Raw genomic sequence first — 26,662 nt, 5'->3', positions numbered from 1 at the left:
ACGATGACGAAGACGACGGGAGCGTGGCGTTATCCTCTAGAGAGAAGATAGAGAGAGAAGATAAGAGAGATAAGAAAGCTGACATGTGGGCCCAAACGCATTTTTGACATTTCACACGATTTCTCTCTCCTCTTCGACCGGAAATTATTATTTTAATCGGCACGATGTTCACTGGCAAATTACCACGTTTATGGATCGTTTTCCCTCAAAAGTGAGTTTGGGCAGTGTTCTAGGGCTAAAACCACACATAAGCAGTGTCCTGTAGCAAAATTTGCCTTTTAATTTTAGCGTCGTGTGAAAGTCGGGAAGTGGTTATATGTGCCAGTTTTTAAGAAACCAACATCTATAAGACAGTTCCTGTCATTGGAAGATATCACATAAGCTACAAATATTTCAAAGCATGAATTGCAAAACAGAAAAGATTTACACGTTCCAATAAAAAATAATTTGTAGTCATCAGAAAATTCAATGAACAGCGTTGTCTGCGACTGGGGGAGCGCAGGTTGTATAATGCCATAGAAAATTGCACATTGACACAGCTTCCCTCTAAGAAAAAAAGGTAATAAATCCATGGTGCCGCTTTTCATTCACTGTTCATTATTGTCAACAGGAAACATCCCAAGCAAGAAGCTAGGCTCTCCGGCCTTGTTTAGTTCCAAACTTTTTCTTTAAATTTTTAACTTTTCTATTACATCAAAACTTTTCTACACACATAAACTTCTAACTTTTTCGTCACATCGTTTCAATTTCAACCAAACTTTTAATTTTGACATGAACTAAACACACCCTTCGTCATATAGTTGCTGAAGTTCTATTCACCCAGTTCATTTTCCGTGTGCAATAATAATTGTGGTCATAGAAGTATGAACAATTACTACCAGAACCGTATTCACGAAGCTAATTACAAGGGGCCAACAATGGGTGCCAAACAGGACCTGAAGCACGAACCTAGGCTCTTCCTGGTGGTGCCAGAGTTAATTTGGTTCTCGATGTTTGTCGTAACTCTGTTTGTGTTAACAACACGCGTTGCTTGTGTAGCTGGACTACGGCTTGTAGGTACATTGGCCCCTGGTCTTGCAATAGGAGGGACAAAAATCATGCCTCCACGGTATTTGTGTCCTTGTTTTAGCCTCATGCTAGATATAGCCCCCGTCGTCGTTGTCCAACCAATGGAATGCTGTTCCTTCGGACGAAACGGCTGTTCAAGGTGATAGGTATAATACTAGTTAGTTGTGTAAATAAAAAGGGGCTTTTACAAATTTACCACTAGTTTTTCAATTTTGCAAGGATGCCACTCGAATGACAGTTCTTGTGATAATCTTGCAATAATGATTCAAAGCAGTGGTAAATTTGCAATTGCCCCAAATAAAAATGCGCAACCCCCTGTGGGACAGCGGGAGTGTTTCGATGATAGGAAAACTGTATGAACAAACTGGACCAACTTGAGTGAATTGTACTAGTATTACGGGAGGTTCAGGTCCTGTCGATATGAGTCAACCCAATTGGGCATTTAGGCTTGAAAATATCAACCGGGACATGAACTCATAAATAATATTAATCGGATGAATATTATTTATCAGTTGATGTGGCACATATATATAAACGATAGACACCAAGAATGAAAACAGTACCTCCAAACCTCTGTGCATTGCAGCAGTGTCTATTACAAGCGAAGCCTCGGGGAATGCCTGCCCTGACATTTCCTGTGCTTTCACATTTCCAGGGTCGTATTCCAATACCTGTTTTGATTGTAAGATTTTAGTTGCTCATTGATGTGTGTAGGAGGCTAGCGTTTACTAACAGTAGCGAACTATGCAAAAGAACAACCAATGAATCAATGCCATTTGCACCATGTAAACATTTGGAAAAGGTGTAGCACTATGAAGCAAACACAACTCATGCTCTATTTCTCTTGTTAAGAAAAGCACCTCACGGTAGCGATGGTATGCTTGTTCGAAGCGTTGAAGCTGAGTTGCGCATTCTGCAGCTTTGAAGGCAAAGGAAATCAACATTTGTTTAATTTCTCCATCTATGTCCTCCTCGTCGAAAGCACGAGAGTATGATCTGTCTGGCCTTCAAACAAGTTAAACAGATTTTTCAGATTCAGTCTGTACATTTGTCGGATGCATATAATACATACTTGGGACAAAACAGGCTATACTTTTTTCCTAGAAAAAAAACACTATGACCTCCTTTTTGCACCATTAAATTATCTATTAACTTATTGAAGGAATAGAAAAAAGAGCATCCACATTTGCTCTCACAGTCTAGAAATTCCCACATTAATCGAAGAAAAAGAAAAATATAGAGTCCATATAGAAATACAATTTAAAAATAGTTTAAATTCGGAATTAGAAAATAAGGAATATTGGAAGAGGAGACTAGAGTTCATATATGAATACAATTTAGAAATAATAGAAATTCGAAATTAAAGATAAGGAATATTGAAAGATAAGTTTAGAGTCCATATAGAAAAACATATAAAATTTAGATCTAATTGAAATTCGGAATTGAAAAATAAAAAAATAAAAGTAGAATTTAGAATCCATATAGAAATACAACTTAGAAAAAACTAAAATTCAAAGTTTAAAAATAACAAATATTATAAAAATAATCTAGAGCCCAGATAAAATAAAACTTAGAAGAAGCTAAAATTCGAAATTGAAAAAAGTAAGAAATATTAGAAAAAGAGTCTAAAGTCCATATATGAATACAATTTGGAAATAACTGAAATTCGAATTTTTTTTAAAAAAAAGAAATATTGAAAGATGAGTTAGAGTCCATATAAAAAATACAATTTATAAATAAGAGAAATTAGGAATTAAAAATAAGAAATATTGGAAAAGGAATCTAGAGATTATATAGAAATACAATTTAGAAATAACTGAAATTCGAGATTTTAAAATAAGGAATATGGAAAGAAGGATTTAGAGTCCATATTAGAATAAATTTGTAAATAACATGACTTCGGAAAATATAAGAAATATTAGAAGATGAGTTTATAGTCTATATAGGAATACAATTTATAATTAAGTAAAGTTAGAATTCTAAAATAATTAATAAATATCACGTATATAAAATACAATATGAATATTACACATCAGTTAGTTTGGTCAAGTTAGTACAAAATTAAAAATTATGTTATCATTTTAATATATTTTAATAACAAAATATAAAAATATATATGCTATTATTTAAAAAGATATAACGATACTAGCCACGCAATATACGCGGGCCACCATGCTAGTTTAGTACCTTGTAATATCTCCTATAAGCTCTCAAATATTTGCTTGAGCCGAATAGTTTGTCACCCTCCTTTTCCTTCTCAACTGCAGCCTCAACGCTCTCTGCTTGACTCATGAGCCAGGGATGCTTGTCCTAAATTTAATTCAGATCCAGTATGTCAAGTAGAGTTTCCAAAATATAGTTTCAAATTGTTCACATCATGGCAACTAATTCAAGCTGCATACACACATTTACAACAGAGACAAGCTCAATTTCATAGGTGACGGAAGAACCAGGAGGGACAACCACGTGTTGATCCTGCAAACACTGGGGTGGAATGGTGAACAAGGAGACCTCTCCCTCCCACATTGTCAGAACAGCTTCCTCTAGGCCATCACTAACCTGCTCTGCAATTTCAAAAGAATAGCTGAAATTTATGAGAAACAAACAAGTTTTATTTTGTAAAGATGTAGAAAATACAACCTTCGTCAACCACAAACTCAAATGGCTCATCTCCTTGGTGACCCCTCTGATCAAAAACAGCCCCATCATGCAGTTTACCAATCAGCCGAACTGCCAATGCAAGTGAACATTAGGCATGTTGATATCCAAGCAGGAGGTAATGAGCTATATATGTTCAGAATTCCATATTAGGAGCTAACTTGAAGGTACCTCCAACCACTGCTTGATTCTCGGTGTGCTGTCCTTCCAAGTTTCCTCTGCGAAGGGTTTTTTTAAGGATTGTCCCGTTCTGTCCAATGTGTCTCACTGTTTTCCATGACATCAATTGAAGGTACACATAAAGAGTTGCATCAGGTGGCACAGCAGCTTCATCCCCTATGGACGGTCTACCCCGTTCACCAAAACCATCTAGGGATCAAGAGAAAGAGAGCACCAATTAACATATATTAACTAGAAGATTAACTACAAGAAATACCTGCAAGAGAAGGGTTTCTTCCAATCGAAACATGAGGGAGGTTCACAATTCTGGAAAAACTTGCACACAATCAAAAGTTGGATCCAAAGAAATTGTGCATGGAAACTGGGTGATGGCTCTCACATCCTCTTTTGGTCTGATGTTTGGCTAGAGTCTTGTCCCCTAAAAATCAGATTCCCACTCATCTACCAAATCTCTAACCAACAATACATCCTAGTTAGTGAGGTAGCAGAATGGGAAGAGTTGGAACAAATTATGACTGGTATTAATCTGATAGAGGAAACAGATACTATCCTTTGGCCTGTGGTTCAATCTAATTGCTTCTCTACTAAATATTTATACAGAATACTCATATTCCATGGGGAGAAAAACTTGAGAGATGCAGACATTTGGGGAGCTCCCATACCCCTGAAGGTGAAACACTTCATCTGGCTTGCATGTAGGGATAGAATACAATCCACAACCCAACTGGTGAAGAAAAACTGGGAAGGGTCTGATCTGTGTATTTTCTGTAATGATCTAGAAGATGCTGATCATATCATTTTCAGATGCCCTGTTGCAAAGTTCCTTTGGTGTGTGATTAGAGATGCTCTGACCTGGAATGCAGCCCCTAATTCTTTTGATCATTTCTTTTCTGAGATAGTAGGCCGACCTAGCTCCAAACGGAGCAGAGGGCTGATAATGCTGCTGGGGGCTGCTGCCTGGGTGTTGTGGTTGAATAGAAATGATATGATTTTCAGGAAGCAGATTTTATCCACTCCTCTAACTGTTGCTTTTAGTGTGATGTTTTATCTAAGACAGTGGTCTAACTGATGAAGGAAAATGAAGAAGCAGAAGCTGAGTTGATGGCAGGCAAGATCTTAGAAGCTGTGCAACTTCTATCTCCTCAAGGACCTCAACACAGGAGTACAGGACTGGCGTGGGATGAAAAAAGCAAGTAGTCATAGATATTGCCTTTTGCTCACTGGTTTTCTTCTCCTGTTTGGCTCTTTAGATACTGTGTAAGGCCATTTTTTGGCTAGAATGCTTCTTGTAAAAGCTGGTTCTCCCAGCTGTTGAACTGATGCCGTAATCATTATCTAGCTTTCTATAAAAGCTGGGCCTTCTGGCCTCTTATCCCAAAAGAAAAATGACACACAGAAAGACAAGCTTGTAAATATTCCTGACATGTGCATGCATAATCGGAAGGAAGATTTGAGATGCCGATTGGTGATTTAGTTGCCACTATCTGCTTTGATTATTGAATTTATTACGAGGTATAAGGTGCATGAGAAGAATTGGTGTTTATTTTACTCAACTAGAAGGTTACATCCAAGGAGGGGAGCTTACATTCTAGTTTAACAATGAGAACAACTTCCTCTCCTTCTGTCATAGTCTCCACAGCACGTGCAAAGGCAGGACAAAAGAAGCCTAGATTTTACAATTATATTAGACCGGCATAGTAAAATGGTACTTCTACAATTAAGTGCATTCAATCATGGTAAAGGGAACTTATTCTTACCTTCTGCAAGGTTGAACTCAACACCTTCAGACATGGACACTGACATCCCATCCTCCAGGCAAGCATTGTAGTTCACTACAAAAAAAAAATGTAAAAGTATTAGCTCAATAAACACACAAGCACTGTTGAGCTATTGCAGAAATAAATGAAAAAAATATTGGTACAATTAATTTCTCAAATTCAAAACTAAAGAAAACAGAGAGATGAAGGGAGGAACTAATGTACTATTTCATACCAAGCACTTCATCCAAATCACAAGGTTTATCATTCCCCACTCCACGCTTCATAGTCTTTTTCAATATGCCTTCATTGTCGAGGATGTCAGTTATGGTGATAAGAGAGATGAGCTCAACATCAAACTGTAGTGCTTGGTTAGGAGGAAGGTTCGCTGGGATATCAGCAGGACACCGAGACTTGGTGCCTGCTAATTCTGGAGGGATGGTGAATACAGCTTTCTCCCCTGCTTGCATTGAGCTAACAGCCATACTGAAGCCTTGCATTACATTCTCTATAAGCAGTATTTAGTTTTATTTCATCGAAGTGTAACTCATTTTTGAGAAAAGTATGGTTACAGTGGTACAAACACCCAATGAGCCAGGTTTTTTAAACACACACACACATGAAAGATGAGCCATGTAATCTTGTTATCTACATTCTAGTAGAATCTTTAATGGCTTGAAACAAAAATGTCAGACCCCAAATCACTAAAGTCACTTTTTCATTAAAAGATTCAGTCCTTAACACTTGATAGAAATCCCACTGCATCATATAGGTCTGTTGAAGTTTACGCAATGCAGAAATCAACAACGCCATATATATAAACACTTAATAGATGAGTGGATGATCTGGAAGATCAGTAAAACTACATACATGAGAACTTCATGATGCATTAAGAAAATGATAAATAAGTTAGGTGAAACGATTTGAATATTGCACAAAATAAAAGGGGAACAATTATGCTTGGTCCACGTGCTACTAATGCATTTTCTGTATTACCTTTTTGGGAGTAACTGTTTGAGTAAACTACTGAAAATCATTTGGTTTAGTGGTGATGGGTGTAGAAACCCTGGGATCCATGGTTAATGGCATGATCACAAGGTTTCCAACCATTACAATATCTAAGAAGATTTAACAACAGAGGTTGGTTAAACAGTAAGTACCATAAACATTGGAGAGTTCTTAACTCATATCACTTGGTAACCTCCCTGTAAATTTTCTTTGGTTCTGATCAAGTGGTGTGCATTATGGATTTATTGACTCGGTAAGAACTAAAAAGTAATTTCAGGGTATTGACTATTGAGTATGGTACAGTTATACCTTGTCCTAATATAAAAGTCAGAGGCACGCCATCTTCTATGGTGGATGTAAACAAAGTACCATCAAGTCTTTTTCCTGTAAAGTGGACTGGAAGCAACCAAACATACTCATGATTCATCAAAGGAGCAGTAGAAAGGAAGATCAATAGCATGACTGTGTACTGGAAAATAAACCAGGGGCTTATACAGTACAAACCATCAACAGAGTTATCTGCAGGGATAACTGCTACAAACAATACGAATAACATTGGTGAAATCTTCCCCGACTAGGATTAACTAGCTATATCTCGTTCAACATCAGCGAGCTTAGAATTGCACATTTTCAAAATTTCTATTGTACTGCTTCGGAAATGAGAACCATCCTACAGGATTAGAGTGGAAATCTGGAATGCTGAAATTTTCCATACCTATGCCGGATTTCAACCATTTCCTAGGAGCCGGTCAGGTGTCAGGACGGAGATTATGAGACGCATTGGAGAGGTTTCGCAGCAACCGAGAGACGTACTAAGCGAGTTTAGGGTTTGACCTTGGAGGCACGAGTATGCGTCGCCGGCTCGCTCCCCGCCCGGGATTCGACCTCCACGGCCGGATCTACTCCGCTGCCTCCTTCGATTCGCTCTCTGCATTGCCTCCGCAAAGTCCGGACGCCGCTGAGAGCCGCCTGCGCCTGCTGCAGGACTGTCACTGATGATCGGTGCCGCCGCCGTGGTTGCAAGGGGCAGAGATTGTCGGAAAAAAATTCTCTGCGGCAGCAGTGCCGCACCACGCCTCCTGTACAACACCGCGTACACACCTGACGCGTGTCCCATCACATTAGTGCAGCCAAGCGTTTTCCTTGAGCCAAGCCGATGTCTTCCTCAGCTCGCGCGTTGGAACGGACACCAAGCCGCAGTTAGCGACTGCACATGGAGTTGAGCCGTTGTTTCATTAGAAGACAGAACAGATAGTAAATCTGCCGCTAACCAAGAACAGATGAATAATATATACTCCCTCCGTCCCTACATATTTAACGCCGTTAACTTTTTTAAATATATTTGACCGTTCGTCTTATTAAAAAACTTTTGAGAAACATGCAAAACTATATGTATACATAAAAGTATATTTAACAATGAATCAAATGATATGAAAGGAATTAATAATTATTTATTTTTTTTAATAAGAAGAACGGTCAAACATGTTTAAAAACGTCAATGGCATCAAACATTTAGGGACGGAGGAAGTAGATTGTAAAACGCAACCGTATGGCTACAACCAGGGTTAGAAATTCCGGAATGAATTTTAGTCATTTCAGACCCTTGATACAATATTATTTCGGCCGAATTTTTTTAATTTTTTTATTCTTTTGTGAATTTGGTAATATTTTGTTTAAATTTAACCAATATTTGATCAAAATTTTGAAAATTTCGGACTGAAATTTTGGTATATCAACGACGTCTGATAGAATCGGCCAAACCGAAAAATTAAACCCGGTCTACAACACCATGTTCATAAGTCACAACAAACACCATGTTATTGAAGCATATAAATCCGTTTATATTTTGCAGAAGCAAAAAGATAACCAAAACTCTTGAGGAGTAGTACAAGCTAATTAGCAATGTCGGCCATATCCCCAAACCATCAAGTTTCAAGACTTTAAGAAGGGTCGCAATGCAATAGGTTCCTATCTAAAGTTGTGAACTGGACAAATTAAACCATAAATCTCTCCAGCAATCAGCTTTATGTACTCCTGAACAGCGGCTCCCAAATCCCAATCGGCTTTAGTATTTCGGCACAGCGGCTCGGCTCTAAAGAAACGGCTGCTTGGCTACAGCGGGAGATGGACACGCGTCAGGTGTCTACGCAGTGTTGCACAGGAGGCGTGGTGCGGCACTGCCGCAGAGAATTTTTTTCCGACATTGTCGTGCGGTCATGCCCCCGACATCCACCATTAAAATGAATCCAACGTCCTGAATTTTTCTGTGTCACTCTCGTCCCTCTTTATCCCCCTCATTTTCTATATCAATACTAATACCAATACTCTCACCGTTTGGTATTATAAGTCTTTTAATTTTCTTAAGTCAAATTTTTTTAAGCTTGATCAAATTTTTAGAAAAATACATAACATTTTTAATAGAAAAATAAACATATTATCAAATATATTCAACGTTAGACTTAATTAAACTAATCTAGTGTTGTAGATGTTGCTAATTTTTTTCTATGAATTTAGTCAAACTTAAATAACTTTAACTAAAAAAAATTTCAAACGACTTATAATATAAAATGGAGGGAGGACTTCAATATTATTATGCGTTCGACTAAGTAAGAAAGAGAGAAAATTTCCATTGTTCTTGTTTTCTTAAAAGAACTAGGTGATTCCCCGCGCTTTGCTGCGGGAATTACTAAGTAATTTCTTATATATATATATATATATATATATATATATATATATATATATATATATATATATATATATATATATATATATATATATATATATATATATATATATATATATATATATATATATATATATATATATATATATATATATATATATTTCAACAATCGAGCATAGGGTAAGTATGATGTTAATTATTAACAACAAATAAAACTGATTTGTCAATCCATATTTGAAGAGAAACAAATTTAATAGACTTTGTAGAGGATTATAGATAATATTTATGTTGTTGACCAAGATTTGTATCACAATAAGCGGAAGAGAAGGAAAAAAGAAATAAAAAGCTAGGATTTATTAGTAGTAAGCATGAAACAAACTAAATAATATCTTTGCTTTGATATGGAATATATGAATGAATATACGTTGAGTATTATAAAAAATGATGGATATATTTGTTGAAATATTATGGAAATGATGAGAGAGGTTGATTGGATCTATTTGCATTTTGATTTGTAGGATTAAATAAATTATGTATGATGCATGTTTGCATGAGCTATTTGATAAGTAGTTATTGCTAGTGGATGATGAGGTAGCATGTTTGCATGTTGAGTTTTAGACTTAAGTAGGATTTAACTTCATAGAAAGCATAGATAGAAAAGTTGCTTTAAAAAGCATATTAGTCCATTTTTAATTTAAAATAACTAATAATTAATTAATTAATACACTAATGGCTTACTGCGTTTTGCGTATCACTCTTCTTCTTCACTTTTCTCTTCTACTTAAACACACTCTAAAAGCTGCTTAGTAAGCTACACGTTCATGACACAACAATACAAAGCTTAGAAGCATGGGCGGATCTAGCATGAGTGTTCCTATGGAAAAGAGGAGAGATGGGAGGGGAAAGAAGGAATAAGAGTAGAGGGAGCCAAAAGATGAAGAAAAAGATGAGCACTTCTAGTTTGATGCTACGTTCCTCCCTGTTTAGAAGCATGTAGTTTTAGGTGATTTCAAAATTAAAAATTTTTAGATGAATGAAATGTAGCAAATAATTAATAATGTCTATGTTTCCAAACTTCTGATGTTGGTTAGTTCAATGTCAAATAGAGAAAAAACAGAGGGAGAAATAAGGTAGAAACAAATGAATCTATATATAAGGACGGAACGTAATTTTAAGCGGTTGTAGACCGAGCTGATTTTTGCAGTTGTGTACCTTTTTACTCTTTTCAACTATACGCACCTTGTGCCTCGCAGCAGTAGAACCCCTTCATTTCCAGCCAATCAAACCGTTCCCCAGGCGCCTCTTGAACGGTCCACTTCGCAAAGCCAGGAGAGCCACGACCACGACCACGGCCATGCTCGCTCCCAAAACTCTCTAATCGACTGGTATCTCCTCTCCACACGAACAAGTCCTCGTCAGGCTTGCCTAGGTCTGACAACTTCATGGCGCCGAAGTCCTTCTTTCTTCTCCGTCGACGGCAACGGAGACTCCTCTCCATCGGCAGGAAATTAACGTGGCACGCTAGCTGCTAACACCCTAAAGGCTAAGTAAGGGAAGAAAAATTAAGGGGCCGGGTATCTGCGCTGTTATATCGATCGGCTATTAAACAGAGGGACTGTTTAGTTCACACCAAACTTCCTCCCAACTCCCAACTTCACGCCATGGTAACGCTGTTTTGTTGCACGAAACTTGCGATGAAATTGCGGGCAAGTGAATGATATGATAATGATATCCACCCAAACATCAACGCGTTGGTGGTCGTGCTTTTCTGCTCGATCGACCACATAACGTATGAAAACAACCATATATGTCAAACGACGATGACGCGACTTCGATGACCACATGCATTTCGGTTTTTGCAAGTTTGCAGATGCACGTCGATCTGGGGAAACTATTTTGCCACGCACGTCTGGGGAAACTATTTTTTGCGACTTCGACTCCCTGCACGTCTGCGCGCTTTCTTTAATTCGTGCCACCACTATTTCGCTAGATTTGCCAACCCGTGGCGGTGGCGTCGTTGGAAGCTTCGGTGGAGGCAACGTTGGACGCCATCAGCGGAGATCAATGGCGGGCGCGGCTGCAGCCGTTCACCATCTTCCGCGTCCCCGCCTACGTCCGCGACGGCAACCGCACCGCGTACGAGCCGCGCCTGGTATCCATCGGCCCCTACCACCACGGCGGCGCCGCGCTCCGCGCCATGGAGGACCACAAGTGGCGCTACCTCCACGACCTGCTATCCCGCCGCGCTGGCGACGGCGCCGCTGCCGTGGTCACCGCGTCCGCCTTGGTCGCGGAAATGCGGACCCTCGAGCCCCGGGCGCGCGCGTGCTACAGCGAGCGCCCCGTGGGCATGGACTCCTCCGACGACTTCGTCCGGATGCTCCTCCTCGACGGCTTCTTCATCCTCGAGTTCTTCTTCAAGTGGCACACCAAGGAGGCCGACTCGCTCTGCGACGTCGGCTGGGGCCTCACGCTCGTCGCCGCCGACCTGCTCTTGATGGAGAACCAGATCCCGTTCTTCGTCCTCGAGAGGCTCTACGAAGCCGTCGCCGGCATGCAGCCCGACAAGGAGTCCCTCTTCAACCTCCTCATCGAGTACATCAGCGACGAGGAGCCCATCAGGCGGCCGTCCGGTGACTGGGACGTCCACCACCTCCTCCACCTGTACTACGAGTGCTTCGTTCCCAAGCGGCCACGGCCGCGGCTGCCCGAGTCGGCCCGGAAGGCACCGGCGGCGCCGACGCGGACGATTCTGCGTGCCAGCGAACTGCGGGAGGCGGGTGTCACCCTCGTGCGGCGGAGCGCGGCGCGGGACAGGTTCGACGTGACGTTCGACCGCCGCAGGGGCGTCATGGAGATCCCGGCCATAGAGAGATCGACGACATGAAGCGACCGCTCCTCGTCAACCTCATGGCGTTCGAGCAGACGCAGGCGGGCGAGGAGCCGCGCCTCCTCACCAGCTACGTGGCGCTGATGGGCCAGCTCATCGTGACGGCGCGCGACGTCGAGCTGCTCCGCCGGCGCGGCGTCCTGGAGAGCCTGCTGGCCGACGACGAGGAGGCGGCCCGGTTCTTCAGCCGCCTCGGCGAGGGCGCCGCCATGGACTTCAGCCGCCAGGCTTTCGCCGGGCTGTACGAGGACGTGCGCGGGTACTGTGGCTCGTGGTGGCACCGCAACAGGGCGGCGCTCCGGCGTGACTACTTCGGCAGCCCGTGGTCGGCCATCTCCGTCGTAGTCGCGGCGATCGTCGTCTTCCTCGCCGCCACGCAGACTTACTTCACCGTGTTTCCCGCCAAATAACGAGAGCGTAATCTTCAAGTGTAATGACTTCGTAATCCAATCCTTCACTACTTGGGATAGACTATTGATCAGTCGACTAAAAAAAAAATACAAATCGTTAGTCCATCTTGTGCAAAATCCGATCCCCAGCCGAAAGGCCAGGAATGATGCAGAAACAGAGCAAACATCTATCTTCCTTAGCCTGTGGACCTATGATCCATGTTAACGGATTTTGGATCTGCATTTTTTGGACCGGTCTGTATGTGTTCCTTTTGAAAGTTTCTTTTGGGCTATTATTTATTGATTTGGGCTAAGTTTGTTCTGTACATTTTTGGGCTGTTCGTGCGGGCCTCTGCCTTCTGTAGAGCCATGGCCACATCCAAATGAAAGGGGATTTTAGATTAAACAAGCACCATGCACGGATGAACCAATTTTCGAAAAGGGATTAGCTATACATTTATGTAAATATTAGTACAATCATCATGCAATTATATTGTAACTTATAAGTAACTATAGTGTAACTTGCACGTAACTTTCAAAATTCTCTTGGTGACATACTAATTCTGTGAAAATGGAGGTAATAGTACCGAATTTCCTCACATGTGCATGGGCTATGATTTTTTTTCTACCTCCCTTGCATAAATTAAATCAAACCGTACGGTTCAAAATTGCATTATAGTTACATGGTAGTACATACAAATTACAATGTAATTATATTACGATTGTACTATATTTTCATTTGTCAAATTTTAGAAAAAAAAATTATTGACAAATATATAGCAAAATCGTTTGGAAAATTGTAAAAACCATATCATAAGTGACTTAAAGTTTGGCATTCCTCCCCATAAATCACTCTGTTATGTGACAGGTATAAAATTTTAAGGTGGGGATCTAAACAACCCCTAAGAGTCCATGCGATTTTGTATGGATATGATGAATATCCAGATATATTAATTAGCGCTTGACAAAGTCCATATATAAAGTCCATTGTTGTCCCTCGTGTTTTTGCCCAGGGAGCCAGGCGGGTGTCAAACTGTCAATGATTCAATGGTCATTGCTCGTGTATTGACATATAATGGCAGCTGGTCATGTATATTATATTCACGTATAGACTGCTAATGGCAGGAGAGTCTACATATATACCGATGTCGGCTGCCATGGCTGCACGCAGCCGAGCTCAAATTAACGTGTCTGACCGTACTTGGAGGCGGTCAAAAACCTGCCGCTGGCTGCTTATACTCCACGTTATTCCGGCTACCGGCACTCCAGTCGTTAGCACTTCTTTAATATCGAAGCTGACTTAAATCATGGTGTATACTCCCTCTTGTTTGATACTAGCACTTATTGTTTTGAACAAGAGCACTACTATACGTGAGAGCATGATCTCCAAAAACTAACTTTAACCATTATTTTTTATTATAATATGTATAAAAGTATTAATAAATATATGAATTTATTAAAATACTTTTTAAAACTAATCAATACATGCATGTAGTCACTATATTTAAAAGACAAATGTTTTAAAAATGATTCATAATGAAAGATTCAAAAGTTTGAGCTCAACTTTATCTAAAACGACAAGTATTATCAATCCGGAGGGAGTATAAGCGATCTATAGAAGTCACCGTATTAGATTTATGTTTAGATGGAGCAAGAAAATATAAGAGAAGAAAAAACGGACTATACATTTATAAGTCAACTACAACATTAATTTTAATAAATTATATGAGAGAGAGGTAGTATTAATGGATTAGTATATATCTATAACTAACTAACTATTGCATGTCAGAACTATTAGATTAGTGATACATAAATGATGGGGACATATCCATTGAAAACCATCGTGAGAACCCATAAAAACCGGGACTATATGTTTTGTAAATTCACGAAAACATTTATATGTATGAAATAATTCTCACCAAATTTGAAGTTCAAACTCAATTTTAATTATTTGGGAGTTAAAAAAGTATTTCGGGTGAATAGTAACCATAACTATTCACTTCTCTGTCAATTGAAGTTTGAGTTTAGACTTAACATCTAGTGCGAATATATCTTATGCCTATACTTATCTCTAGAATTTTTTTTACTGAATTTAGAGAGCTTATATGTATATTTTTTATGGGTTTACACTTATTTGACGTTTTCACTAGTTTTCACTTGAGATTTGATGTGAATATTAAAAAGAAAAAAGACAAGTGATATGTCAGTATTTAGTGAGTCCTAGTAGTTAGGGCCTGTTTAGTTCACAAATTTTTTTTCCTAAAAACATCACCTCGAATGTTTAAACATATGCATGGAGTATTAAATATGGACAAAAAGAAAAACTAATTGCACAGTCCGACTATAAATCGCGAGACGAATCTTTTGAGCCTAATTAGTCCATGATTAGCTATAAGTGCTATAGTAACCCACATGTTCTAATGATGGATTAATTAGGCTTAAAAGATTCGTCTCGTGGTTTCCAGGCGATTTATAAAGTTAGTTTTCTTATTCGTGTCCGAAAACCCCTTCCGACATCCGGTCAAATGTCCGATATGACACCCAAAAATTTTTTTATCCCCAACTAAACATGCCCTTAGCTATACCATTGACCTTCCTCATGGCTCTCACACATGCACACATATTAATTGCCATCAGATGACAAATCACGCGCTAAGATTTATTGAGCCCCAAAATGGGTAATAATAACAAGAAGGGACAAATTTTACGATGGTCTTAAGTTAATTCTACTCCTACTTATAAGTGGAATTAATTTGTATCTTTTATTTTGCTCTTATTCAGCAAATCATTTTTATCTATACTAGTTATCATCTCAACTACGGGTAGTATGATATTTCTTTTATTAGAACTCATAAGCCATGCATAATGTTATCGATATATGTAATATATAGTACTAATAGAGAGCCTATAAAAATACTCCCTCCATCCAACAATATAACAAATATGAGCATGTTCATATTCATAATAGAGAGCAATAATGTTTTTTTAGTTATAAATGTCCAAGTTTTGTGATTAAATTGATATTAAACCTTTAGTTTTGTGATAACTTTGTTTCTAAATCTGTAGTTTTGTGATATTTTATCTTAAATATATAGTTCTATGATAAAATTAGTGTTAAATCTATATTTTTGTGATACATCATGTTAAATCTATAATTTTCTAATAATTTAACTAAAATATATGTAGTTTTGTGAAATTTACTTAAAATAAAAATGTTTGGCATGGTGACTAGCAGCCCACACACTGCCACTGCATAGGTTACGAGTTCGAGTACTCAGCCTTTTTACATGCATGCGATTTTTTTTCTCTGACTTGTGCCTACACGAATCTTGAGGATATGGGACAGTCACGAATTTATAAGTTTGGGTGTGGGGGTTAGAGGGGGAGGGGGAGAAAACTGTCGAAAGACTTTTAAGAGTTCTATATGAGAAGGGAGTAGCTATATTTATGGGGGTTATATTTTTTATTAACAAATAGTTAAATTATTTTTACACTATAATTATATTCACTTATACATTGTAATTACACAGTACTTACTTATGTAACTTTGATATATTTACATTGTAATTTTCAAATCTTACATGTAAATTTTAAATTTTACATTGTAATTTTTCTCATCTCTAGATCTAAACCATAATCACATTGGGCAAAACGCATAGTCGAGTCACATCTGCACGGGCAAAACAAGCTAGCACTAATCTCAAGCAGATCAAACACCCTAGAAATCTTTTTTTTTTGTTGGAACTTAACACCCTAGAAATCTGACTGCAATCCAGAAGAAAATGCGTCGACACAATTTTAGCAGTTCCGGTATAATTAAGTTGTCCTCGGCGGATTGACAGGTGGAAAAGGCTGACTTCAAGTTTTTGAAAAGAAAAATCGTATGCAGTTTGAATTTTGCCAGGAAATGGTCGGAAGAAATAATAAAAACTAGTGTTGGTTCCACGCCTCTACCACTCTATAAATACACGAGCTGATCACGGACACAGCAGAAAACATCACCAAGCACCTGGCAATCACTCAACAAACAACAAATCCAAGTGTACGTACGTACGTACACCGTGCACGGTGCACATTAGAGCGCTTAATTAATTAGCTTCACCGATGGAGAAGAGCAGCGAGCTATGGTTGCTATGGGCGGTTTTCTCCGCCTCTCTCGTCTTCCTCTACCTCACCATCCGACGACGCTCCGGTGCCGGCGCCGGCGGCAAACCACCCTTGCCGCCGGGGCCAACGCCTCTCCCGCTCATCGGCAACCTGCTCGACCTCCGCGGCGGCGTCATCCACGACAAGCTCGCCGCCCTCGCGCGCGTCTACGGGCCGGTCATGATGATCAAGCTGGGCCTCAACGACGCCGTGATCATCTCCTCCAGGGACGCCGCGAGGGAGGCGTTCACGCGGTACGACCGCCACCTCGCGGCGCGCGCCATCCCGGACACGTTCCGCGCCAACGGCTTCCACGAGCGGTCCGCGGTGTTCCTCCCGAGCTCCGACGAGCGGTGGAAGGCGCTGCGCGGCATCCAGGGCACGCACATCTTCACCCCGCGCGGCCTCGCCGCGGTGCGCCCCGTCCGCGAGCGGAAGGTGCGCGACATCATCGCCTACTTCCGCGACCACGCCGGCGAGGAGCTCGTCATCCGCCAGGCCATCCACACCGGCGTGCTCAACCTCGTGTCCAGCTCCTTCTTCTCCATGGACATCGCCGGCATGGGCTCCGAGACCGCGCGCGAGCTCCGGGAGCACGTCGACGAGATCATGACGGTGTTCGCGCAGCCCAACGTCTCCGACTACTTCCCGTTCCTCCGCCGCCTCGACCTCCAGGGCCTGCGCCGCTCGACCAAGCGGCGCTTCGATCGGATCTTCTCCATCCTGGACGACATCGTCGAGCGCCGCCTGGTGGATCGCGGCGAACGAGGAGGAGAAGGCGGAGCCAGCTCGAACAGCAGCAAGAGCAAGCACCAGTACGACGGCGGCGACTTCCTCGACGCGCTCCTCGAGCTCATGGTCACCGGCAAGATGGAGCGGGACGACGTGACGGCGATGCTGTTCGAGGCGTTCGTGGCCGGCGGCGACACGGTGGCCTTCACCCTGGAGTGGGTGATGGCCGACCTGCTCCGCAACCCGCCCGTGATGGCCAAGCTCCGCGCGGAGCTCGACGACGTCCTCGGCGGCAAGGACCAATCCGCCATCGAGGAGCACGACGCGGGGAGGCTCCCCTACCTGCAGGCGGTGCTCAAGGAGTCGATGCGGCTGCACTCGGTGGGGCCCCTGCTGCACCACTTCGCGGCGGAGGACGGCGTGGTGGTGGGCGGGTACGCGGTGCCCCGGGGCGCCACCGTGCTGTTCAACACGCGCGCCATCATGCGCGACCCGGCGGCGTGGGAGAGGCCCGAGGAGTTCGCGCCGGAGAGGTTCCTGGCGAGGGAGGGGAAGGCGCCGGTGGACTTCCGCGGGAAGGAGGCCGACTTCATCCCGTTCGGGTCCGGGCGGAGGCTGTGCCCCGGGATTCCGCTGGCGGAGCGCGTCATGCCCTACATACTGGCGCTGATGCTGCGCGAGTTCGAGTGGCGGCTCCCCGACGGCGTGTCGCCGGAGGAGCTGGACGTCAGCGAGAAGTTCATGTCCGTCAACGTGCTCGCCGTCCCTCTCAAGGCCGTGCCTGTCAAGGTGATCAACTGAGACTAGGGCTAGTTGAGCTAGTTGTGTTGCTCGATCTGTTATGTGTATTGGATTATATAGTTTGTGCGTGTGCCACGTATAGTAGCTACAGTATTATTCCTAGTTGGTTTCGTGTAATAAGCTACTTAAATCAGGACTCTCACAGTCCTAGATATTTGTTATTCCATTATTCATATAGTCACCACAGCCCCATAGGCCATAATATACGTCTAGCATGCATCTATGATATGATTATTTTTTCGAGGGCCTATCTGTTGATCCTACGATAGATTTATAGTTTCAAATCTTATAAAATTACCTGTTGATTATTCATTCGAAAGACATTTTGGTTGTCTTTTCCTCTGATACTCCAACTTGTAAACATCATATAGCCGGTCAGTTAATCTTTTTGCAACAGTGCGGAGTTTTTCTTTTTTTCCTTTTTCGAGCAAAATGGAAAACTGTCACACGTACGCCAATCTCAATTCTCAGACTCTGACATGCAATCACCGAGCAAAGCCCAATATATAATACGTTGGGAATATACATACGGACCATATAGTATATATGTTGATTGTTGAGCATGAGAGACCCTCTATCTCGTCCCATACGTCTCTGACCGCCGTACCCAGCCGTCGCTTGCACGCGTCCACGTACTTTGTCAACAAATCGAGGAGTATGGCTGAAAATCTAGCCCGGTTTGACGCCATGAAGAGATCCATACATGGAAAAGTAGGTTGGCATACGTACGTACGTACGACCGATGGATGGATCAGCAATGCTGTGAAGAGAAAAACGGCCAAAAAGCTATTTGCACGTGCAGTACCCGCCTTTTAACAGAAAAACTACTGGTCGATATCGATGCGAGCTCTCTAAAAAAAAATGGGCTCCCGAGAAAAGTTTCAATTGACGTTTTCAAGTCAGCGCAAGAACATCGACGACGACGACAGTGCGGCTTTGATTTGCGGGGTTCACACACGAGTAATTGCAGCCTTGCTTTCTCGAAAAAAATAATTGTTTAGTTCCTTCAAACTTTCAACTTTTCCGTCACATTAAATATTTGGACACATCACACATGTATGGAGCGTTAAATATGGACGGAAAAAAATCAATTGCACAGTTTGCATGTAAATTGCGAGACGAATCTTTTGAGCCTAATTACGCCATGATTTGACAATGTGGTGCTACAGCAAATATTTGCTAATGACGAATTAATTAGGCTTAATAAATTCGTCTCGCAGTTTACTGGCGGAATCTGTAATTTGTTTTCTTATTAGTCTACGTTTAATCTCTACTACTTAAAAAATTCGTAGTGGTGGTCTTGATTCCTGACATAGCAGACGCATCTGACAGACACACGTAATCTCAACCATCCGATTGCCATATCCAACGGCGTCAATCTTCTCCCCATCACGCGCTCGCTCCTCTCTTGAATCGATCTCCTCCCCACGCCCACTCCTCCTCCTCCCACGCCGCGTCCTTCGCCCTCCTCCCTGGGCGACGCTCGCCCCGCCGCCGCATCGCCTCCTCACCAGCCACGCCCGCCGGCCTCCTCCGCGATCGCCGCCGCCCTCTCCAACGCGCCTCCACCTCGCATCGGATCGATCATCCACCTTCGCCCTCCTCCCTGCGTCGCCTCCTCGCCTCCTCACCTTCACACCTCGCCACCGCATCGCCTCCTCAGCAGCCCCGTGCCCCGCGCCCCGCGTCCCGCGCCGCCCTCGACCGCCGACGCTGCGACCCGCGCCGTCTCCTCGCTGCCGTCGCCGCGCCCCGAGTCCCGCGTCCCGCGCTGCCCTCTACCGCCGATGCGGGAGCAGGAGGTCACGCCGCGTCAACACCGCCGAGGAGCCGCTTCCTCGCCGCCGTCGCGACGACCCGCGCCGCCCTCGACTGCCGCCACCTCCGCAGATCGCCATCGCACGCCTCCGCCTCTCAAGGTCACACGCTCATCGCCGCCCGACACCCCGCCGATTGGGGACCGAACGCTGACCCTGCATCGACGCCACAACAGTCGACAGAGGGGAGATGTTGAAGACCTCACTCCAACGACGGCTGCGCGCGGCGACACTACCAGGCACTGAGGGAGAGAATGCGGTGCGAGGTGCGGCGGGGTTGTTCGTCCTTGCCCAGATCAATGCCGCCGCCGATCCCTCACTCGCCCCTCGCCCAAGTCGGCGCCAAGGGCGGGGTTCGCCAATCTGCTTCCCAGCCGCCTCGCCCGCTCCATGGGAGAGGTGACACCTGTGCCCGCCTCCAGCGCTCCATGCCCCCGGATACCATCCGAGCACGATCCCTCCTTAGCTTCTGCCGGAGAAGGGACGCATGCGCCGACCTTCAGCACTCTACGCGCCCTGTGGATAATTGGTTCGTTCTCTTTACGTTGCAATCCATTCATTTGTCAAGAATCATCATTGTGAGTGCCGAGGGTTATTACAGATTGCAGGATCACTAATGCTCTTTTTTGCCCATAAGGTGTTCAACGAAATGCTGCTTAGCCAATGTATTACCAGAAATTGATTTCTCTGTAAGTGAGAATGTCATATTGTCATGTCCCCTATGTTGTTATTTATACTAATGATTGCAGGATTCTCTCTGTTGTTATTTATGCTATGAAGTGCTGGGAAGTTGAGAGTGTTGCTACCAAGCAAAAAGATTCAATTGATCTGTTGGAGCAAACTAATTTGGATCTCGCAGTCTCAAAACTAATCTGGTTCTTGATTGTTTCAGAGTGGATGAAAATAAAAAATGGAATGATGCAGTGAAGATTATGTAAGCAATGTTCGTGATATATCGATCCTGAAATTCTCATAGATGGCCATTGCACAAATACAAAAATTTGCAGGTTATTAATTAGTGAACTACATCTCTGTAAATCTGCATAACATATGTTAAAGCTAGCCCAAGAATTAATATGTTGTAAATCTGCTCTACAGTTGACACTGCTTACATTTTCTACTATTAATAACCCTCAGCTGTGATAGATCTGATACCTGCTTAAAAATTTGAGCTGAGTTTTCATACCTAGCAGTAGGACTAACATTTTATGTTGTATTGTTCAGCTCAAGATGAACAACCACACCAACCCCAAGATCACCAACTAAGCCTATCCTGCTTCATGATTGTTGCTGCAAACTCCAACATGCTTGCTGCTGGTGCAATCTGAGCCGGCTGGTGGCAGATGGGAGCCTGCCCTATGTTGTTAGCAGCTTTCTTCACTCCAAGTCATGCTTGCTGCCTGTGGTCTTGGTAGTTTCTTTTTTGTGTTGTCAATTTAATTATTATGATTTCCCATGTGCTCGGCTATTGGTGTTCTTGTTTTTATCTGTTTTGTTTCAGGGTGTCATTACTATGGAGTAGATCATTTTTTTCTTATTTTTTTTAATGCCTTGTAAAATAACCAACTAGCAGGGATGTTCATAAATTTCTCCCTTTTGTTTGGTTTTTTTCAGACATATATATATAATGAAGGCATATATACACAAAAGGAGGAGCTGTTTGAGGGTCTAAAGGACAATAGCTCAATTGACTGGGAAGCTGTTGTCATATGCTGAGAGCAATCTGCTAAATGTTAAAGAGGTGCATCTAACTTTTGTACCCAGTGAACTGCAAATCTGCACCTTCATTTTTGATTAATAGTTTCTTTGGATTCAGATCAAAATAGCTCAACATGGGAATTTTTCTAGCAGAGGATGGGCAATTCTTGGAAAATACTATATATTTCTTGTCGTTGAATATGATCATGTCCCATTATTTTGGCACTTGCTGCCTTGATTCTGTTGCCTGTCCCAGCCCTTCAGCTAGCTCTCTATCACACATGAATGCGTGACCCTTGATGGTTGTATGCAGTTGGGATATTTTGGTGAGTTCATCCCCCTTCCCCACCCCACCTCTCTCTCTCTCTCAAAACCATCATTTATCTTCACTATTGACTTACAATTTCACTTCTAGCTGATGATGATCAATCAAAGCTAGCTCATATGTATTAGTGAGTTTATGAAAAAAAGGATCAGATATTCAATAACAGAGTCAGCTCCTTCCGAACGATGGCAAAATGGTACCTTTATAATTTTACTTCTCAACACGCACACATTTTTTTATGACGAGTTTGAACTTTTGTTCTCCTTGTCAGATTTTATCTGAAGCAAGTATCATATACTTCTGTATTAGAATATGGACGCAATCATATATCTCCTAAGGTTTAGTGCATACTCTCATATTTGGAAGTGAATACCAAACGTGTATGAAATAGTGCATTCGATTTAATCTATTCTCTCTTGGGCATTTATTCGCAAATGCAAAGATTTTTGTAATTTGATCGTAGCATAGATTATGGCAACCTTGGCTTTGTGGTTTGCCATGTCATGTACTGATATATGAATGTGATGCTTTAATTAACGTTGAAAAGCCATGAATTATGTATTCGAACGAATTGATTGGATGTGTCCTGAAATCGGTTCAGACTTTCGTTCTTTGGGTACTGGCGTGAGACGGGGAAAAAGACGCTGAAGACATCAAGCATAACATGGAGTTGATAAAACATCGTCGACTGAATCATGATTTGTAGTTTTTTTGGATTGCCAGATTTTTTTCAGTGTTCAACAAATTTTCACTCAATAATTATTTAATATCTTTTCACTTAATATAATTTGAAATTGATATATAGCATTTCCCGTTGCAACGCACGGGCACCTTACTATACTTCAAATATGTATCCGTATACTTAATTTTTTTTGAAATGGAACTAAACACGGCCTGTATTCGTTGCTGCTAGCAAAAACGACGTTCCCAATAATTTGGGCAGAGCTTTTGCAATAGTACTACTCTCTCCCTCCGTTTAAAAAGAGCGTCTTTTTTAGCCTGATTTGTCCCATAAAAGCTGTTTTTTATGATTGTGGTTGAGAATTAATCCTCAGCATGAAAAACAAAACGACGAATTACCGTATGATCGATTAAGTATAAGCTAAAATATTTAAAAATTAATTAATATGGTTTTCTAAAACAATTTTTCTATATATTTTTTTAAAAAAACACACCGTTTAGCAATTTCAAAAACATGAATACGGAAAACGAATAAGTTGAAGTTGGAAACATTGACTATCAAATACAAACTTGAGCAGAAGACTATTAAAATCCGAATCTTAATCTGAAAAAAGGGCCTAGAACAGATCAAGATCTATTTAGGATTCAGATTTTACCTCGATTTTTGTTAACACGCTTTTCAGACTACTAGACAGTATGTTCCGTGCGAAAATTTTCTATACAAAAGTTGTTTTAAAATATCAAATATATTCCTTTGTCAAGTTTATAATAATTAAAACTTAATTAATCATATACTAATCGTTTTCTCGTTATATGCACATCAACTTTATTTTCATCTTTTCAAACACCAAATGTGTTTAGACAAGTATGATTAATTGATTATTAATTATTAAAAGCTTGAAAAATCCAGGAGTATGGCTGAAAATCTGTCCAGGAATATTATTAATGTGTTTTATGTGGGCACACCCGACATAAATTTTCCTTGTCCGTATTGACGGCTGTTAATTACTAAATTCTCACCGTCAATACCTGTATAAAACTATAAATACAAGACACCAACAGTGTGGTAGGGTTTATTTCTAACAATTTTCACGAGTGTTTGTGTATATATGAAGAGATCCATACATGGAAAAGTAGGTTGGCCTACGTACATACGACCGATGGATGATCAGCAATGTTGTGAAAAAAAAAAACGGCCAAAAAGCTAGTATTTGCACGTGCAGTAGTACCCGCCTTTTAACAGAAACACTACGTACTGGTCAATGTTGAGCTCTAAAAAAATGGGCTCCCGAGAAAATTAAAGGTGTACTTTCAATTGACGTTTTCAAGTCAGCGCAAGAATATCAACGACGACGAGACACAGCGGCTTTGATTTGGGGGTTGATCACACACGAGTAATTTGGACAGAGCGTTTGCAATATAATACTCCCTCCGTTTAAAAGAACCATGCTATATGTCCGACGCAAATCATCCGACCAACGTACGATTGGGACGGCAACCACAAAACTACGCGACAGCGTGAGTCAGATTTTATGGATCGGTCCTACACCATACGCGCCTGCCACCACATCATATATATGCAAGCCCATATTTTTTTTATTTTTTTTAGAGAAGGGTATACCGGAAATATGCAGCCATTTAAATTAGAAACTTAGCCTATCGAATAGGAAACTTAGCCCTCAAATAACCCAATCTGAAATTCCCTCCTATGAAGATTTGAACTCAGGACCTTGGGATGCTACTCAGGTCATTGCAACCATTAGTCTACAATGCCCTTTAACTTTAGAGAAGGGTATTTTTTACCCGGCCTCCATATCCGACCGAATATATGCAGCTATTTAAATTAGAAACTTAGCCTATCGAACAGGGTGCAAGCCCATATATAAGTGACTGTTGGATGCAACTTGCAAGCCCAAACTATTGAAGACAACGTGAACATGACACTTCTGCCGGAGTTGAGGTCTATCGTAATCCAATGTCTGCTAACTTGATCTCAACATTTTTCTCATGTTGTTTTCACCGCTGCAAGTGCAAGGCACTATGGTTTCAAGTTGAATTTTCATGGCCTAACAAGATGCATGAAACAAAATATAAATACAGTGAAATCCAAAACCACAAGCATAGTGTCTATTCGTCAAATAAAAATAAACATGCAAACGTGTTGATCTGTCTAGTTCGTCGATTGAAATCGCAAGACACATATAACCAACGTCTGACCCCTCTTTCCAAGCAACATAAGCTGCTACTTGGGCTTTTGGAAAGGCCCAACAAGTTGGAAAATCACATCGGAGCCCAAAGAGATCACGTCACATACGCCGGTAACAACACGGACGTCGCATAAGCCGTGGTCGTACAAAGAGTCGGACGGCGGGGTTGTGTGTATAGCATTTTCGGCAGGCGATGAATATGCAAATAATTAATACCATCGGCCACCGTGTTGGACGAGGCCGGTGTGACCTTCGTCAAGCAGAATGTAGCGCTTGCCAAGTTCAGCGAGTGTTTTAATCATGACCAAGCGGACCGCACCGCCGTGTCCGCGGACGATACCGCGCGCCACCGAGCTCCTCGAGGCCGGGGGTCACCTTCGTTCTGGGCGAGGCGGCGGCGCCGGAGTACAGGTTCGGCGTGACGTTCGACCGCCGGAGAGGAGTGATGGAGATCCCGGCCATGGAGATCGACGACATGAAGCGGCCGCTCCTCGTCAACCTCATCGCGTTCGATCGAGCAGACGCGGTGCGGCGAGGTGCCGGGCCTCCTCACCAGCTACGTGGCGCTGATGGGCAGCCTCATCGTGACGGCGCGCGACTTCACGCTGCTCCGCCGGCACCGCATCCTGGAGAGCCTGCTGGCCGACGACGAGGAGGCGGCCCGGTTCTTCGCCCGCCTCGGCGACTGCGGCGCCATCAACTACAAGGAGCAGGCTTTCGCGGGGCTGTACGAGGACGAAAAATTTCAATGGCAAAATACCAAAATTTAGATAGAAACTCAGTGAAAATTTTGAAACAGCATAGCTCGGCCCTACTCTGGCGGTGCTGTACCGCGACTACTTCGCCAGCCTGTGGTCGGTCATCTCCCTCGTGGTCGCCGCTCTCGTCGTCGCCCTTACCGCTGCACAAACTTACTTCACCGTGTTCCCGGCCAAAAAAATGACTGTAATCTTTATAGACATCATAGCAGGCCAATTCCAAAATTTTGTGCATGCGTTTCCAGGCCGCAAATAAAACGAGCTTGCACAAGGCTGAATGTTTCTTATCTGTCCAGTATTAAAAAATATTTGCTTTGAGCTATCTTTCATTATCGATATTTCGTTTTGAATCAGCTTTTAACCAATGTTTTTACTTTCACCCATCATTTTTTTTTCTGTTTGCTTTCATCCACCTCATGCATCTGCAATGGTAAAAAAGACAAGCAAAACAGGGGAAACACGAGGAACGATGCAGCCAGGCATAAGGCCAAGTACAGCAAAATCCCCTGCTATTGAACAACAGTGCTATACTAGTAGTACAAAACTTAGAGTAAACACTATAACTATAAAGACATACTCCTCCATTTCGTTTTAGTTTATAAGTTGTTTTCGACTTTGGTCAAAGTCAAACTATTTTAAGTTGATTAAGTTCGTAGAAAAAATAGTTACATTTTTATCCTAAGACAAATATATTATAAAAATATATTTAATTATAGATGTAATAAAACTAATTTGGTGTTATAAATATTATTATATTTATTTACAAACTTAGTTAAATATAAAGTAGTTTTACTTTGGTCAAAATTAAAACGACTCATAATCTAATACAGATGGGCTATCAACATATAACGTGGCCTAATCAGT

The 26,662-nt window shown here is 42.1% G+C and overlaps 3 protein-coding genes, 1 long non-coding RNA gene and 1 pseudogene across 18 annotated transcripts; 4 read left to right on the top strand and 1 right to left on the bottom strand.

Moving 5' to 3' along the window:
* Window positions 1–648: 648 nt before the first annotated feature.
* LOC107276189 (70 kDa peptidyl-prolyl isomerase-like) lies at window positions 649–7,724 on the bottom strand (annotated as a pseudogene).
* A 3,464-nt stretch (window positions 7,725–11,188) lies between these two features.
* Window positions 11,189–12,241, top strand: LOC107281752 (UPF0481 protein At3g47200). The gene is made up of 2 exons (XM_066307911.1): window positions 11,189–11,206; window positions 11,345–12,241. Exons 1-2 carry the CDS (start codon window positions 11,189–11,191, stop codon window positions 12,239–12,241), a joined length of 915 nt encoding a protein of 304 aa, XP_066164008.1.
* On the top strand, window positions 12,238–12,654 carry LOC136355381 (putative UPF0481 protein At3g02645). Its single transcript, XM_066307909.1, has one exon. The coding sequence runs from the start codon at window positions 12,238–12,240 to the stop codon at window positions 12,652–12,654; it is 417 nt and encodes a 138-aa protein (XP_066164006.1).
* A 3,975-nt stretch (window positions 12,655–16,629) lies between these two features.
* LOC4324690 (ent-cassadiene C11-alpha-hydroxylase 1-like) lies at window positions 16,630–18,516 on the top strand. The gene has a single exon (XM_015773010.3). The coding sequence runs from the start codon at window positions 16,738–16,740 to the stop codon at window positions 18,310–18,312; it is 1,575 nt and encodes a 524-aa protein (XP_015628496.1). The 5' UTR covers window positions 16,630–16,737; the 3' UTR covers window positions 18,313–18,516.
* Window positions 18,517–19,705: 1,189 nt separating this feature from the next.
* Window positions 19,706–22,579, top strand: LOC9269541 (uncharacterized). Of its 15 annotated transcripts, XR_010741098.1 has the most exons (5): window positions 19,706–20,658; window positions 20,767–20,818; window positions 21,022–21,136; window positions 21,354–21,540; window positions 21,744–22,579. It is a non-coding gene; the product is annotated as an uncharacterized lncRNA (long non-coding RNA). The 15 variants fall into 15 exon arrangements; XR_001543944.3 differs by having other exon boundaries at window positions 21,354–22,579; XR_003243076.2 differs by having other exon boundaries at window positions 20,731–20,818; window positions 21,354–22,579.
* The last annotated feature ends 4,083 nt before the right edge of the window (window positions 22,580–26,662 follow it).

This window comes from Oryza sativa, chromosome 1 (assembly GCF_034140825.1).
Source record: "Oryza sativa Japonica Group chromosome 1, ASM3414082v1".
Taxonomy (NCBI): domain Eukaryota; kingdom Viridiplantae; phylum Streptophyta; class Magnoliopsida; order Poales; family Poaceae; genus Oryza; species Oryza sativa.
This window is presented reverse-complemented; position numbering and strand designations above follow the sequence as displayed.